The sequence below is a fragment of the Typopeltis vanoorti genome, chromosome 13 (assembly GCF_054136105.1).
Source record: "Typopeltis vanoorti isolate ZY-2024b chromosome 13, IOZ_Tvanoo_1.0, whole genome shotgun sequence".
In the NCBI taxonomy this organism is placed as follows: Eukaryota; Metazoa; Arthropoda; class Arachnida; order Uropygi; family Thelyphonidae; genus Typopeltis; species Typopeltis vanoorti.
Window position 1 is genome coordinate 77999170 of NC_143561.1, and position 15270 is coordinate 78014439.

General features: G+C 35.7%; 1 protein-coding gene across 3 annotated transcripts in view; it reads right to left on the bottom strand.

Annotated features, from left to right (window-relative positions):
* Nucleotides 1-15270, bottom strand: part of Hibch (3-hydroxyisobutyryl-CoA hydrolase) — a 168350-nt gene that overhangs the window by 64119 nt on the left and 88961 nt on the right. For all 3 annotated transcript variants that reach the window (XM_090403240.1, XM_090403241.1, XM_090403243.1), the window contains exon 9: nt 5678-5823. In XM_090403240.1, coding sequence (XP_090259366.1) covers nt 5678-5823 — 146 coding nt within the window. The remainder of the gene's footprint in view (nt 1-5677; nt 5824-15270) is intronic.

The following is a 15270-nucleotide window of genomic DNA, read 5'->3' on the forward strand; positions in this document are numbered from 1 at the left end:
GATGTCACTTTTCCTTTCCCCGCCCTCCATAAATTGAAAAATTCCATCAATTGAAATCCTGTATGACCCTTTCAGAAGTTTTTAAGTCTCAATCATATCACCCCTCTTTCTCCTGTTTGCTAGTTCTGAAGTCTACAAATTCTCAATCTGTCTTCATAATCATTATTCCATAATCCTGATATCATTTTTAACACTCTCCTTTGTACTCTCTTCAAATATATCAGAATCACAATGGAAACTAGGAGACCAGACCTGTGCACATTAGTCCAAGTGAAGTCTTATCAAGGCCTTGTAAAGAGGCAAAATAACATCCTTATCTTTACATGTGAACGTTGGTTCCAGCATTGCAATTATCTTTTGAGTTGTATTTGCAATCTTTGCGACATGACCCCTGAACTTCAACATCCTATCTATTAACACTCCAAGATCCCTAGCCTCATAGTCTGTCTAGCCTAATCCCACCAATATAATACAACATTGGATATCTAATCATGCTAAAGTGAATGACTTTACATTTACTGACATTGAACTGACATCCATTTTCCCATGCCCACAAGTCCAACCTATTCAAATCATTCTGCAGTACTGCATATCAGCAGCATTCCTAACTATCTTTGCATCATCAGCAAATAGCTATATGTCGCTTGTCAAATCCTTCCCAGATCCTTGTGGTACACCACTTGTCACCTTAAACCTTGCAGACTCAGATCCCCCATATACCACTTTTTGATATGTAAGTCAGCTAACCCCCTTATCCATGCTGATATTGTATAACCCAAACAAATTTTCTCCAATTTATGCAAAAGTCCACCATGCTGTATTCTATCAAAAGCCTTAGCAAAATCCAAAAGTATCATGGTGTATCCATTCCCCTTGTCAGGTTCAATGGTAACATTGTTGTAGAATGTGAGCAAGATGTTAAAACACGACCTTCCCTTAGTAAACTCATGTTGTTCCATATCCATAAATCTATATCTGTATATATTTAGATTTAAATCTAAATCTGTTAAATCTATATCTGCTTTTAATAGTTCATTTGGCATACCACCTATGCCAGTGTTAAATTGTGAATGAATACAATTCACTAAGGAATGTTTCATTCTAATTTGATAAGTTAAAACCCTTGAAAAGGATATGCTTGTATTTTAGTATAAGTTGTATATAGCCTGACAAATATTGGATACCATAATTAGTGTAAAACTTGTGAATATTCCCATGTAAAATACCTACAAAATTGTATGTTAGACAATGAATGTGTTATATACATATTTTCTGTTAGAATTGATATAAAAGAATTACTGTGTAAATTGCATATAACCAACTGAGATTATTAGGTCAAAGTATGTGGGCAAGACACCGGATTAGTATGTTGCCTCAAGCGGTCACGTGCGCATACGGCACATGGCGACCTAAGTTTTCGGGGAAGACGCTACGAAAAGGCAAGACCCACGAGTGCAAAGGAATAACATGTCGGGTGAAAATTTAGAGTTACAAGGAGTCCGGTAGGGGGTTGATATAAAAGGGCTGGACCCCCCCCCCCCAAAAAAAGATACTTTTTGTCTGGAGTCTCTGTTCTCTCGGTGGCAAGTCAGCGGTGTCGGGTCATGATTAAGAGGGATCGTGGATTCCAAGCCCTACGATGAACGAATAGAGGATTCTCGAAGCAACGAGCAACTTCCAGAAAAGACAGTGGCCAGGTAGTGTGCCTTATGGATGCAGAATGACCTCATGCTAAGAATATTCTAGGCATAGATGATCGGTATGCAGACTCCATGAGGACCAACCTAAGCTGACAGGAATTTTAGCCTTAACATAGAGGGAAGAAAATGTTTGGAAGGAGAGGAAACCAAGAATCGAAAGGACAAGCATGAGGAATCCTCGAGTTCAGTATAGTAAACCTTTAATCAAGTAATGTGTGAGAGGAAGGTAATTGTAACTTAAGAATCATAGACCTTCATAAAGTTTTGAAACTCTATCTAAAATTAAGACAGAACTGTGATATTTTAATCGTAGTTGGTGAGCAATATGTGCTATGTATTATAATTGTACTTGTGTTGATTGCTAGCTATGTTTAACAGCTGTAGAGATGTCTTATCCAGACAGCTTGATTAACACCTAAAAGTCATTATTGGTTTTATAATGTAAGAATGCGAGCTTTGAATCTTTGAACATAATGTTTTTGAAGTATAAATTACTGTGTGATGTATATTGATTAATTTTACTTTGTAATCTACAAAGTAAAATTGTACTACTAGATTACTTTTTTTCTATTCTGTTCTTAATTCTGTAGGATGATCATTATGTTAACTAAACCTTTTGCTCTTATTAATTTGGTTGCCTGTGTCTAAGAATCTGATACACCACTCATAAATTATTCGGATCTAAGCGGGGAATAATTGTTAATTAAGACCACGACTGCAAACATGGTTGATTACAGAAGGTACTGATAACTTAGTATAGAAATAGATTAGATTAACCATATCTGAAGGTTCACTTCTTGAGTGAGAAGTTTTTTCAATCTAAGGGTTCTGGGTGGTGCAGCAGAACAAACAAATTTTCCCAGAACCTTAAGAGAAGTTAACTTCAGAAGCTTTGTTACCAAAAGGTTGGCTTAACCTTGAGACAATCCCTTTGTAGATCAGACTCACATGCATGTGATAATCTAAGGGGCTGAAGTATATAATAGTAAGACAAAGACAGACACATTAAAGGCGCTGTTGAGATAGGACAGATTATTCAAGAGATAGTTAAGTAAAGGAGTTAAGCCATATTAAGTAAATATTACCTACTACTACTAGAATGACATTATAACACCAGCTGATTTTCCATTTTTATATTTCACTTTTTAAAAAAAAATTTTTTTTTTTTTATTATTTCTTTGGTGTCTATTTTTAATATTCTTTCTTTTCTTTCTGGTATTTGAATTTGTTTTTCAGGTTTTTCTCTATTCATTATCTCTTTGAAGTATTCTACCCATCTTTCTATGTTCTTTTTATTATTGTTTATTTTATTTGCTTGTTTGTTTTTAAATACAGGGTGATTCAGAACTCTTGGGCCAATCTTTAAGGAGTGATAGAACACACCTAAACAAGCACTTTTCGCCATACAATGCATGGTCCGAACTCAAGCGGTGAAGCATTAGAGGGCACTTTCTAGTGAACACTTATAAACACTGGTTTTTGCAGTCATTATTTCTACCGTGGAGTGTAAAAAGGATGGATTCTTTCACAAATCAGGAGAAGGCTGACATGTATTTCATTTACGGAGCTGTGAACAATAATGTGAAGGAAGCCCGAAGACTGTACCGAGAGCGCTTTCCAACCAGACGTGTGCCTGATTGCAAAACCCTTCAGTGATTGCACCGGTATCTGTGTGAAATGAGCTCCTTTCTCAGCGGCATGCAAGGAGTGTGAGGACACCACGTGTTACAGAGGAAATTCTGCATAGGGTTGCAGATCGTCCTGAATGTAGCATGCGAGCAATTTCCCATGCCGTACGTGTGCCCCAATCGATGGTGTGGCGAGTTTGACGAGATGAACGATTACACCCCTACCACGCAGAGAGGATGCACGTCTTGACACCTGCAGATTACTGGCCTCGTGTGGATTTTGCACAGTGGTTCCTGCAACAGACTGCAGTGCAGCAGGACTTTGATGCACATATCTTATTCACTGACGAATGCGCCTTTACACGTGAGGGCATTTTTAATATCCACAATTATCATATGTGGGCGAACAGAAATCCGCACGCCACACTTCTTCATTCATACCACTGGCGTTTCTCCATAAATGTTTGGGCTGGAATCCTACATGACCATTTGATTGGCCCATACCTTCTGCCAGCACAACTGAATGGGAGAACGTACCTCATATTTTTACAAGAGGTCTTGCCAGAATTACTGAACTCTGTTCCAGCAAACGTTGAAACACGTATGGTGGTTCCAACACGATGGAGCGCCACCCCCATTTCAGTGTGGATGTGCAGAATGCTTTGGATGCAACATTTCCAGGACGATGGATTGGTTGGGGTGGTCCCATTGCTTGGCCGCCACGATTGCTTGATCTCTCATGCCTGGACTTTTTCCTATGGGCCATATGAAAAGCCTTATCTACGATAGCCCCATCGATTCCACTGAGGACCTTATTGTCAGGATTTCTATTGCCATTGCCGCTGTACGAGAAATGCCTGGTGTTTTTGCCAATGTACGCCAATCACTACGTCAAAGGTGTGAGGTCTACATTAATGTTGGCTGTCGCTCTTTTGAGCAGTTTCTGTAATTTGTTCAATAAATTTCTTTAATTTATGTTCTGCAATTGTTTCAAATCTCCTCTGTCATTCTTGTGTTTCTTCATTTTCTGACACAGTAGTTGCTAAACCCCTAGTGCTTCACCACTTGAGTTTGGACCATGCATTGTATGATGAAAAGTGCTTGTTTAGGTGTGTTCTATCACCTAAACAAGCTAAAGTTTGTTTAGGTGATAGAACTTAAAGTTTGGCCCAAGAGTTCTGAATCACCCTGTATAATCTGCTTTGCTTGCCTGTCACTGTTCTGTAATATTATATAATGTTTTATTATCACCTATATTAGCTGCAATTTCTGCCTCATTTAGTAGGTTTCAATAAACTCTCTCTTATCTTTTCTTGCATTTCTCTTAATCTCTTTATGTATTTCTTTATATTTTTCTTGTAAGCTGATGCTATTCTTATCTTCCATTATTTTTTTTTTCTTAATTTCCTTTCTTTCTTCAATTTTGAGTTTTGTGTGTAAAGATATCCATTCTTTGTCTTTTCTTCTATGCATTCCTAGTATTTTTTCTCTGGCTTCATGGTATATGTTTTTAATAGCTGTCCATATTTCTTCTATGTTTCTGAATTCTTCATGCTCATTCTATCTGGTCTGAGTAAGAACTTCATATATATTTTTAACCTCTACTACATATTTAGTTTCCATATTTTTTAGTGCATTCTGTTTTTGCCTATTACTTTGTGTTTATTAATCTTATTTTTCCAATTACTAAAAAATGGTCTGTATAAGCATCTACTCCTCTCACTGATCTCACATTCAAAAGATTCAAATAATAATAAACAATAAAATAATAATACAGCAATTCCTGGTTATAGCATAAGGCACAAGCCCATCCATGTTATAATGCCTACACAATACAAAAAGAGGTCAAGTTCCCATTCGTGATGTGTAATACCTACAGTCCACTCTCAATATCGTAACCACTGTAATAAACTCACTCACTATAATAAACTATCCTAAAATGCCCTAACTGCAGTCCCATAGGCACAATGCTATTCTGAAGGAAATGCAATATAGTAAACTATTCACTAAAACAAATTATTCCTTTGATTCCTATGAGCTCTCAATAGTGAGAGTTGACTGCAACATTGTTAATAGTTTATCCACTTTTTGAATCAGTGCAATATCACCAGTAACATTAGAAAACATTGGCATGACAGATAAATGCATGTATTTGTATATATATATAAATAAGATAACTCACAAAATATTTAAGTAACATCAAATAATTGATATTCTGAAACTCAAGAAACTATATTTTACACATGCAGAAGTTGTAAGTAGGAAGGCATTCTGACATCTGCATTATATAACCAGAGATCACTGTATTTATAATTAAGAGACAATTTAAATGTATTTAATTTTTCTTACTCTATTACTGGCAACAAAATGTGTAGCAATTCTGGCTTTGAATACATCTCTTCCTTGAAGTCTATAACCAGTCAAGGCAAGAAAAAGTCCAATTTTACCTGGAAGGCGTGGAAGAAAGTAACTTCCACCAACATCAGGAAAAAACCCTACACAATAAAAATAATTATTAATTAGTAAAAAAATTGGTATTAATAATGTTATCAATTAGTTATTATTAAATAATTAGCTGGCCTGGTTGGCTGAGTGGTTAGTGTATCCATTCTCCAGCCAAAAGGCCGCAGGTTCGAATCCCACCATTGGCATGGATGTTTGTGATTGTCTGTGGAAATACTAGTGGTGGTGGATGGTAGATGGCATTGGTGTAGTTGCGGTTAGTTGTAGTTTGTGGATTAAGTGGTGGAGACAGCTGTAGAGTAGGTGCCCTCCCTTGATGAGTCTGTGAAATCCCTGGAGGTGTCACGTAATAATAATAATAATTATTTGAGCATTTGCTCTGAAATTATGAAGCAAATTTATTTTCAGCAAAAAAAAATAACAAAAAATGTAATGCATTATCATTTAAATATAGGTACAAAGTCCAAAAACAAAGATGCTTGGAATAAAGGAATTTTACTTTAAAAATAAATAAATAATAATAATACTTGAGTTTGTTTATCAATTGAAAGCTTCATGGTTTTTATTTTATTCATATACTTTTTTTTGAGGGAGAAGGAGGGACATAACATATAAAAATAAAATATATATCTACTCTTTACTATAAAATGATAAGCTGAAATTGGAAACGGATGTGATGTTGGCTTGAAACGGATGTAGGCTGTAACGTTTTTTGTAACATTTTTGTCAAGTTATTTGAAACTCAGGGGGCTAACCTGAGTGTCGAGTCCTCAAAATTCAAGTCATTGGAATTCAAGGAGAACCGGCCTGCCAGTCCGGAACATGGAAGTGAGGGGTGGAGCCCCACCTGAAGACTTGACACTCAGGGGCTATCCTGAGTGTTGAGTCATCAAAATTAGAGTCATCAGAATTCAAGGAGAACTGGCCTACCAGTCCAGAACATGGGGGAGGGGACGACATAGGCATCAGGAGGCAGAGCCCCCCTAGTATTCATAATACTAAAATAAAAAAAAATAATAAAAGATTATAAATAGCTTTAGAAATGAAATCATGGAAAAAGTAACTTGTTGTAATTGTAACAAAACTAATAAAAATCAATCCTAGTGATGTATTTGAAAATTTCATTATCAAAGGTCAGCATTTATCCCTAAAAAAAGTTTGGAGGGCAGTAATAAATAGTACAGTGATTCACACAACAAACTAAGATTACATGGGAATCTTCCCAGAAATAATACCTAAGATTACATTGTAAACTGTATAATTAAATTATAAGTTTTCAAAGTCACCTAGTTTCACAATTAGGCCCAGAATGCCAAGTTTTTTTTTTGCACTGCTATATATTATGTTGATGTCTGTAATGGTCTTAACAAAAATAATCAAATTTAAAAAAAAAAAAATCATATTTTACATGATTTGTTTAAATCTTGAACCCTTTATTAAAGTACTCCAATTCAATTATATTGGTGGATGTGAAATGTTCGTTATTAATTTCATTTAAGCTTTTGATATTAATATCAAAACAGTAATAAGTAATACTGTTCTTGTTTTCAGTTATGGTACTATTGTTAGGCATGTTAGGTATTGTGTAAAATGCATAAGTATCTATATGAAATGGCATTTAAACCATGTCTGTCTGTTTGTCCTATAAGCAAGTTATTCTGTGATAACAACTGGATGGATTTTACTCTTTAATTTGATCTTGAATCCCGATGTATTCAAAATTCAAAGAGATGTAATAGAATCTGAGATTCAGGATATATATAAGATGTGGTTCAATGTTGGTTTCAATAAGCATACTTTTTATTGGCACAATGATTTTAAAAATCATTCCAATTCTTGCTTCACTGAACCAACTGCAGGGTCATAAAGGGACAAATCATGTCAAAATAACACGAGGATGGTCTGAAAAGTTCTCAGCCTCTACCATAGATGGCAACACTATTGGCAAGATTTTTTTTTTCTAAGTTGATACATCTGTCATAAGCATCCATGTGATGCTTATGACAGATTTTTGCAATAACTGGACCATTTTAAGTAAAATTATAGCTATAGTACTTCTGACAGAACAGCTCTATGTTCAGTTGTTGTAATAGTGATTAGTGTCAGTATGCAACACGGGTATGAAATGCACCTTTTTATGATTGTATAATCTTTATCTTTATTAGTTTTACAATAAAACTTACCTTTAATTTCAAAGGTCATATTTTGTATATCTTTATAAGACCAGAAAATCCTTTTAAAACAGCTGAGTGACATGCTAGAGCTGCAATGATGAATATGCATAAAGTTGAAAGCTGCTTTGCTTATTTAGCAGCCAAAAATTAAGAAGTTTAAGAAGTTCATTACATTTTTTTTAATACTGTCTGTCATTGTTTGTTCTATTTTTAAAAAGATTCTGATGTGGATTAAACCTATCAATGATTTTACAAAACAGATCTCTCACACACACACACATGCACACATCTGCACTGATCATGAAGTTTACTACATAAACTTCAACTATCACAAATGTTAAAGTAACTGAAATTGTTTTTAGTATCAAATAGATTTAATTTGACATGTTTTTTTTTTTTTAGATTTTCATATTTCACAAAGACTTTCTGTTTTCCTTACCAATAATAAAATGGTAATAAGTATTTCAATTATCCAGATAAAACAGATGCAAAATTAATTCTTCCTAGATGGATAAATCTGGAAGGAAGAATGAATATATTCCTGAATATACAAACTCAAGGAAAAGAGGGGCGCCTCTGTAGCTCAGTCGGTTTTAATGAAGCAATTTTGTTGTAAAGATCTAGGTTCGAATCCTGTCTATGATAAGAAGAACCTTTATCAAAGGCTTTCAATTAAATGTGAGTAAGCCAGTCTTATACAGTAGTGGAGGATTTCACCTTCCCAGAAACTTGGGGGGTTTCATCCCTTAAAAAGGCAAACTTGGCCCATGAACACATATTTGCAGACATAAAGCACTTGTCGAGTTTTTATTCCAGTTTAATTCACAACATGAAACTACTAAGAAAATAAATAATACATTTATTTAACTAGTCACACAGCTCCCAAAAAATGTCCACACATAATGGAAAATATTTGCACAAATAATTACACTATCATCCAGCACAATAGTATGGTAGCCAGAGCTATCTGTTCCAATGATACTGCTCTTACCACTGAACTCACCAATCTTTGGCACACTTTTTTTAGCCAATGGCTATAATCCTCTTCAAAATAAAGAAAATGCAAAATACCCTCACCCATCAAATTCCCTCCCTTCCCTAATACACAAGGCCACAACCTAACTATTATTATTTCATACATTCAAGGAACATCTGAAAAGATATCCAGAGTACTTAATAAATACCAGTTCCACATCTCATATCAAATGGCAACTCTCATCCATTCACCTTAAGGAAAAGTGCTCCCCTTTTTCACATCCAAGAGTATATGAAGTGTCTTGTCGTGAAGTGTCTGGTTTACTATGTATAGACAGGAAGATCTGATGACATATGCCTCAGAGAACAAATACATTCAGCACCAATGTTATGGCAAGTTGGGGCTAGCAGACAATGCCTTGGACACTTCTTCACACAGTATTAGATGGAAGAAAACAAAAGTGCTACACTACAGAGAAGTCATTACAAGTCAGAGAGACTGTTTTTGAAATCAATAGCAACTTTTAAACATCTGCAAACCTCATCAAATATCAATTTACCCCAAATCTGGGAGAGAGTCATTTTAAGATTAATACTTGGTAACTTCTCTGTATCCAACAATAGATGGTATCAATTAGGACTTTAGTTCTTGGTGTAATCCATTACAATTTTGAACTGTTTTCGCTTTTAAATAATTGTTGGCATACTATGACAAACTGTTTGTACTCTAAAGATGCTGGATAGAAAACCAGTGAAATATCAACAGCTAATTAAATAACTATATTATTTATTTCCTTATAAGTGTCTTGTGCTGCAGATTAAATCATAATAAAAACTCAACATGAACTGCAACACATAAACATTTCTACTCACCTGAAGGCATAAAATACCTACCCTTAGAGGGATACGGCAGAGGAATGGCAAGCCGAGTGCATTAAATTGTCTAAAATCCTTAATTTAGGGGGACTCAATATGTCTGGATGGAGAATTGTAAAGGAAGAAAGCTTTTTTAATTCATCTGCAAACTAGAACTTTCTTTTGGAATAAACTGCATTAAATACAATATTATCACTTCTGTCTCATTTTTTTTATTACTTGTTTATTTTCACAGCACCTCACTTTCAAAGTAGGAAGGGGTAATATTATCGTTACAATAATCCAGTTAGTTCCTCTCCAGTATATAATCTTCAGGTTATAATGCGATACTAATAACAGCTGAGGAATGACACAGATCAATATTTTCTTAGAGACAAAAGCTAAGTTAAGTCTCTGAGCAGATAAAAATATGGGAGCACATACATGCTTAATGTTTATAGGGATATCTCATATCAGTTCCACAATTCAAATCAATTTATTAACCATATTGTAATCTTAAAAAATGAGTACTAAATGGCAGGGAGAGTAATAATAGCATCATCATCATCATCACATTCCTGATAATATATATATCAGGATATATATATATATATATATCCTGAAAGGGGTGGACAGGATACTATGACAATTTTTTTTTTTAATTTTGTGTGCAAACTACAGAAAATGTATGAGCATATATATATACATGATTGAAAACATAAATTTAAAAGAATAGACATTAAAAAAAAAAGTAACATAAAAATGCCACCAGCATAAAATATTATGCAAAAACATAAAATGTCAAATTTCACTCATCCAGTGATTAATATACTTTAAAGCTGTTTCATTACTGACTGCGCGGTTAGCCTAGTGGCTTTGCGCTTCGCAACCATATGCCTGGGGAAGGAGTGTCCCAGGTTTGATTCCCGTTGTAGACGTGAGGAATTTGAGGATCTTCCTCAGGCATAGCCAAGTTAGCCGGTCTTGGGCGTGGTCAGTAGGGTTTTTTCCGCCAGTTTATCTGGCGTTTTTCATCCCGCAAGCAGGCAAACTGGCCCTGTGAACATACGCCTCTACAGTCAAAAAAATATATCCCCCCCCAGCGGCAGACCAGGCGACGGGTCGGTTGGGAGTAGTACTAACAAGAAGTCGCATCTAAGTAACATGCGGACCCTGCATAGGAAGCGGGAATAACGTGTAGAAGAAGAAAGCTGTTTCATTACAATGCATTAAATCTTCTCATATACATTTATTATTAATGTCCATTAGGTAGCATTGCAGAAGATGTTCCATGGTTTGTATTTCACCACATGAGCAGCTGTCATTGTCTGTGTAGTCCCTGTCCATATTCTTCTTTGATCTGCCCATTCCAGAACAAAGTCTATTTAATCTCTTCCATCTTTGTCAGTTTAGATATAAGCCGAGAGGAAGAGATTCGTTTAAGTTCAGAGCCTCAGGAGATTGTTCTTGTCACACTGTTGACCTTGTAAAGTTTATGGAATCAACAAATGGTTCCATTGAATAAATAAAACTTTCCCTTGATCTTAGCCTCATATGTACTGCAACACGTCCATACAAAGGATGCCGTTCATCATTTAGTTTTTGTTTCTGCTCATATCTACTCTGTGTTGTCCTTCTGATGCGAGGAGGTGCAATACCAGACTAAGTATAGATGGTCAATTTTTGTAGGCTTAAGGCAGCCAGTAATGTGCCAACATGTTTAATTAAGAACCCTGTCAATAATTTTGACATGCGATGATCTTTCATAAAAACAGGGCTAGCATACTCGGCTGTTGAAAAGCAAAGTGTCTGTGCAGAGATGTGCAGTACTTGTGGATTTGCACCCCACTGAAATGATATTAATCGGCACAGAATATCATTATATGTTTAAGTTTTAGCTGCTGTCTTCTCTATGTGTCGCTTATAATTTAAGGACCTATCTTATGCAGGGGTTCCTAACCATATGCCCACGGGTACCATGGCACCCATCGACCAATTTGTGTGTGCCTGCTGCTGTTCAACCGTGTGTCGTATAGTTTGAAATAATCACGCAACAATTCATGGCATGCTATATGACGTATGCGTTAATGACACATGACGAGTATTAAATGCATACAATGTAAAGTAGATGTGCATTCGAAGTTGTTCATTCCAGTTTAAGAACTGGAATATCATCATATTCTCCTAATTACGAAGCACTGGCCAATGAAATGCAATGCCAAAGATCACACTAACTTATATATATATATATATTTAAATTTTTATATAATGTAAACTTTGTATGTATTCATTTAACAAACGAATTCAAAAAATTTGCTTGAAAAAATAGATGGTGCCCGTCGTCCTACCGGTATTTTAGAATGTGCTCTAGGAAACAAAAAGGTTGGGAACACCTGATCTAGTGTAACACCTAGGTAAGTTGGATTTGGATAATTGACCAATTTCACACCATTCCATTCTATATTCAACTCTCTTCTCACCTCTCTATTATTGAGATGGAAAAGACACATTTGGGTTTTACTGGGATTTGGTTTCAGTTGGTTTTCCTTATAGTAAACTAAGGGCTTCTAGTTCTTGTGTGAGCTGCTTCTCAATGTTATGAAAGGATTTTGCTTGATGAGCTGTTGCCTGGTCATCTGCTCATAAGAAGGTTCTTGAGTGTGGGTTTATAGGTTGTCGTTAGTATATATATATATATGTGTGTGTGTGTGCGTATGTTGAAGGGGAGGGGGGAAGCACACTTCCCTGGGATAGACTATTTTTCTGGATGTGCCATCTGCTCTTTTTTTCCTTGAAAATCAACAAAGTATCTCCTGCTAAACAGCAATGACCTAACCTAAATAACTCCACTAACTGATAGCTGTTTGTCATGCTGTAAATTTTGACTATAATTCTTGTAAGATTTAGTGTGTCATATGCTGCTGTCATATCTATAAATACAGCTCCTGTTGCTAACCTCCTTTCAAAGCCATCCTCAATAAGCTGTGTTAAGTTTAATACTTGTCCAGTGCATGATCTTCCTGGTCTAAATCCTGTCTGCTCTTATATCAGAACTTTCTCTATTTCTCGACTTTATCTGTTCAAAATTAACCTCTCATACAGCTTCAGCACATTGCACATAGGAGAGCAATAGGCCTGTAGCTCTTTGGATCTTCAGCAGGTTTACTTGGTTTCTTCTTCATGTGGCTTCCTCAGTGAGAGGGTGCAGCACCATGTCCTTCCAGTTTTCTCTGTTGGTGGCTTTCCTTTTTGTTTCTGCGTAGCCATGTGATCCTGTCCATGATCTTATATCTTTAAGCCATGTCCTTTGTTTTTTGCCTCTTGATCCTTTTCCCATAATTACTTGGTTTCAGGAGAGGTATTACTTTCATTTTCCTTCATATGCTGGGTATTTTAGCAAATTTCCAACAAAAGTTGAAAAATTCTAACAACCACTTTGTTGCCTTTTCTCCCAGATTCCTTAGAGTCTCATTTCTAACATCATCTATACCAGTGGCTTTTCTAGGTCCTCTTTAGTAAATGGCTTTGAAGAGATTAGTTTCTGAATCCCTAACTTTTTTAATGTAATCTTGTCTAGGTATTTTTTCTTCAGTATTCGGTTTACCATTCAGAGATAGCCGAGTTGCAATTTGGTTTGCATTTATATTAACTACAGTTGCTGCTGTTGTGAGGGTACCAGATAATTTTTTGAGTAAGAGCCAGGCTTTCCTGCTACTGTGTTTCATATCTAAGCTTTTAATTTTCTCTGCCCATTGTCGACTTCTTTTTTTCAGACAGTGCTGCTATAAGTTCCTCTCCTGCGTCAATTGCTTCTAATGAAGCAATTGACGCAGACTGTCTAATAGCTTTGGCAAACTTCCCATAATTTTCTGGTCTAGACAAAATGTTGGACAAATTTATGTCTAATTCTCTTGAGAACTGTTCCCAATTAGCTTTTTTAAAATTAAGCATCTTCTAAGTGGGATCCCCTTAGGTCAGACTAGTGGGAAGACTTGCAGCATTATTGGTCTATGTTGTGAACTTAGAATTGGCACAAGTAGCTGTTTATTGCACAGATTAGCTATTCTATTACTAATAAACCCAAGGTCTGGGTTATATCCTCTTTTCCATCTTCCACTGTTAAATGATGATGGCTGTTTAGGATTGTGTATAAGACTCATTTGTTTATTTCCAGCCCACTGTTCGACTAACTCTCCGTCCCGATTTGTTTCACTATACCCCACTGTGTGCTATGACTATTGAAGTCACCTATAACAATAGCAGATTTCCTTTGTGTCAAATACGGGGACATTTTAAAAACAAAGGTTATACTAGGCGGTTTATATATTGAGAAGACACTGATGTTACCCAGATCTATTCCAAGAGTTTCTATGTTGTTTTGGTTTGTGGTTAGGCAGCCTGTGACCTGGAGCTTCTGCCAAGTGAAAATAGCACTTACATATTTTTCATGTGGTGTTTTTTTTTTTTTATGAGTTTCATACCAGCAATTTTGGGTCTGGCTTGTTGAGGTCCTTTGTGTGTCCTGTAGACATAAAATGTTTTTGTTCTTTACACATTTTTGTAATATGGTCTTCTTTTACAGAGGAAAGGCCCTCTATATTGTGTGAGGATTGACAGGGTCGGTTCCCATAAGGGCTGTTGAATTTTAGTCATTGTGTCTCTGATATAGAGGATGCTAATAGCACTATAAAACTACAGAAAAACTGTAGAAGACTGTACTGTACTATACTATAGTACTATGACAGCATTACACAGTGAATATTACTCCACTAGCCTGCAGGTTTGAATCTCACCAAGAGCATGAGTTTGTGACTGTCTTTAGGTGGGAGACCAATTTCACTATGCAGTGTGAGACCATTGCTCTGCTTAGTGGCATGAAGTGGTTTGAAAAAGTTCCATATTTGGTCTATAAATTAAGTACTATGTAAAAAATAAATAAAAATACAAAAATTATATTAAAAAAACCATGCAAAGTTCACATCATTACTAACTTCCTACATACGATTTTGTTTGTAGGAAGTTAGTAATGTTGTCCATTACTAACATTGGTCTTCTAAGGCAACTGCATTTAAACCACCTACATGTTGATCTTTTACCTGACATCAAAGATCTATTTTACTAACATTTCCTCTCCCATTCACTTAACTGACTAATACCACCTTAGATTAGCTTAGCTCACACATTGTTGATGCACCTTCAGGTTCTTTCTTAATCTTCATTTTTAATATGTAACTACCACTGATGCAATCTGTTCACTTATCTCATTTTTCTCAGAACTTTCATGTCTAAGATCACAATTCTATGACCTGATTTGAACAGAGTCCTCTATACTGCTACTTTAATTTTCTGCTAATTATCTCTTATTTCATATAAATTTATTGAAATAATTCCCCACACCAGTTCTGATTCTACTGTCTATCATAATCATTGTGACAAACAGAAATCCAATATTGTCAGATTTTATATTTTGGTCTT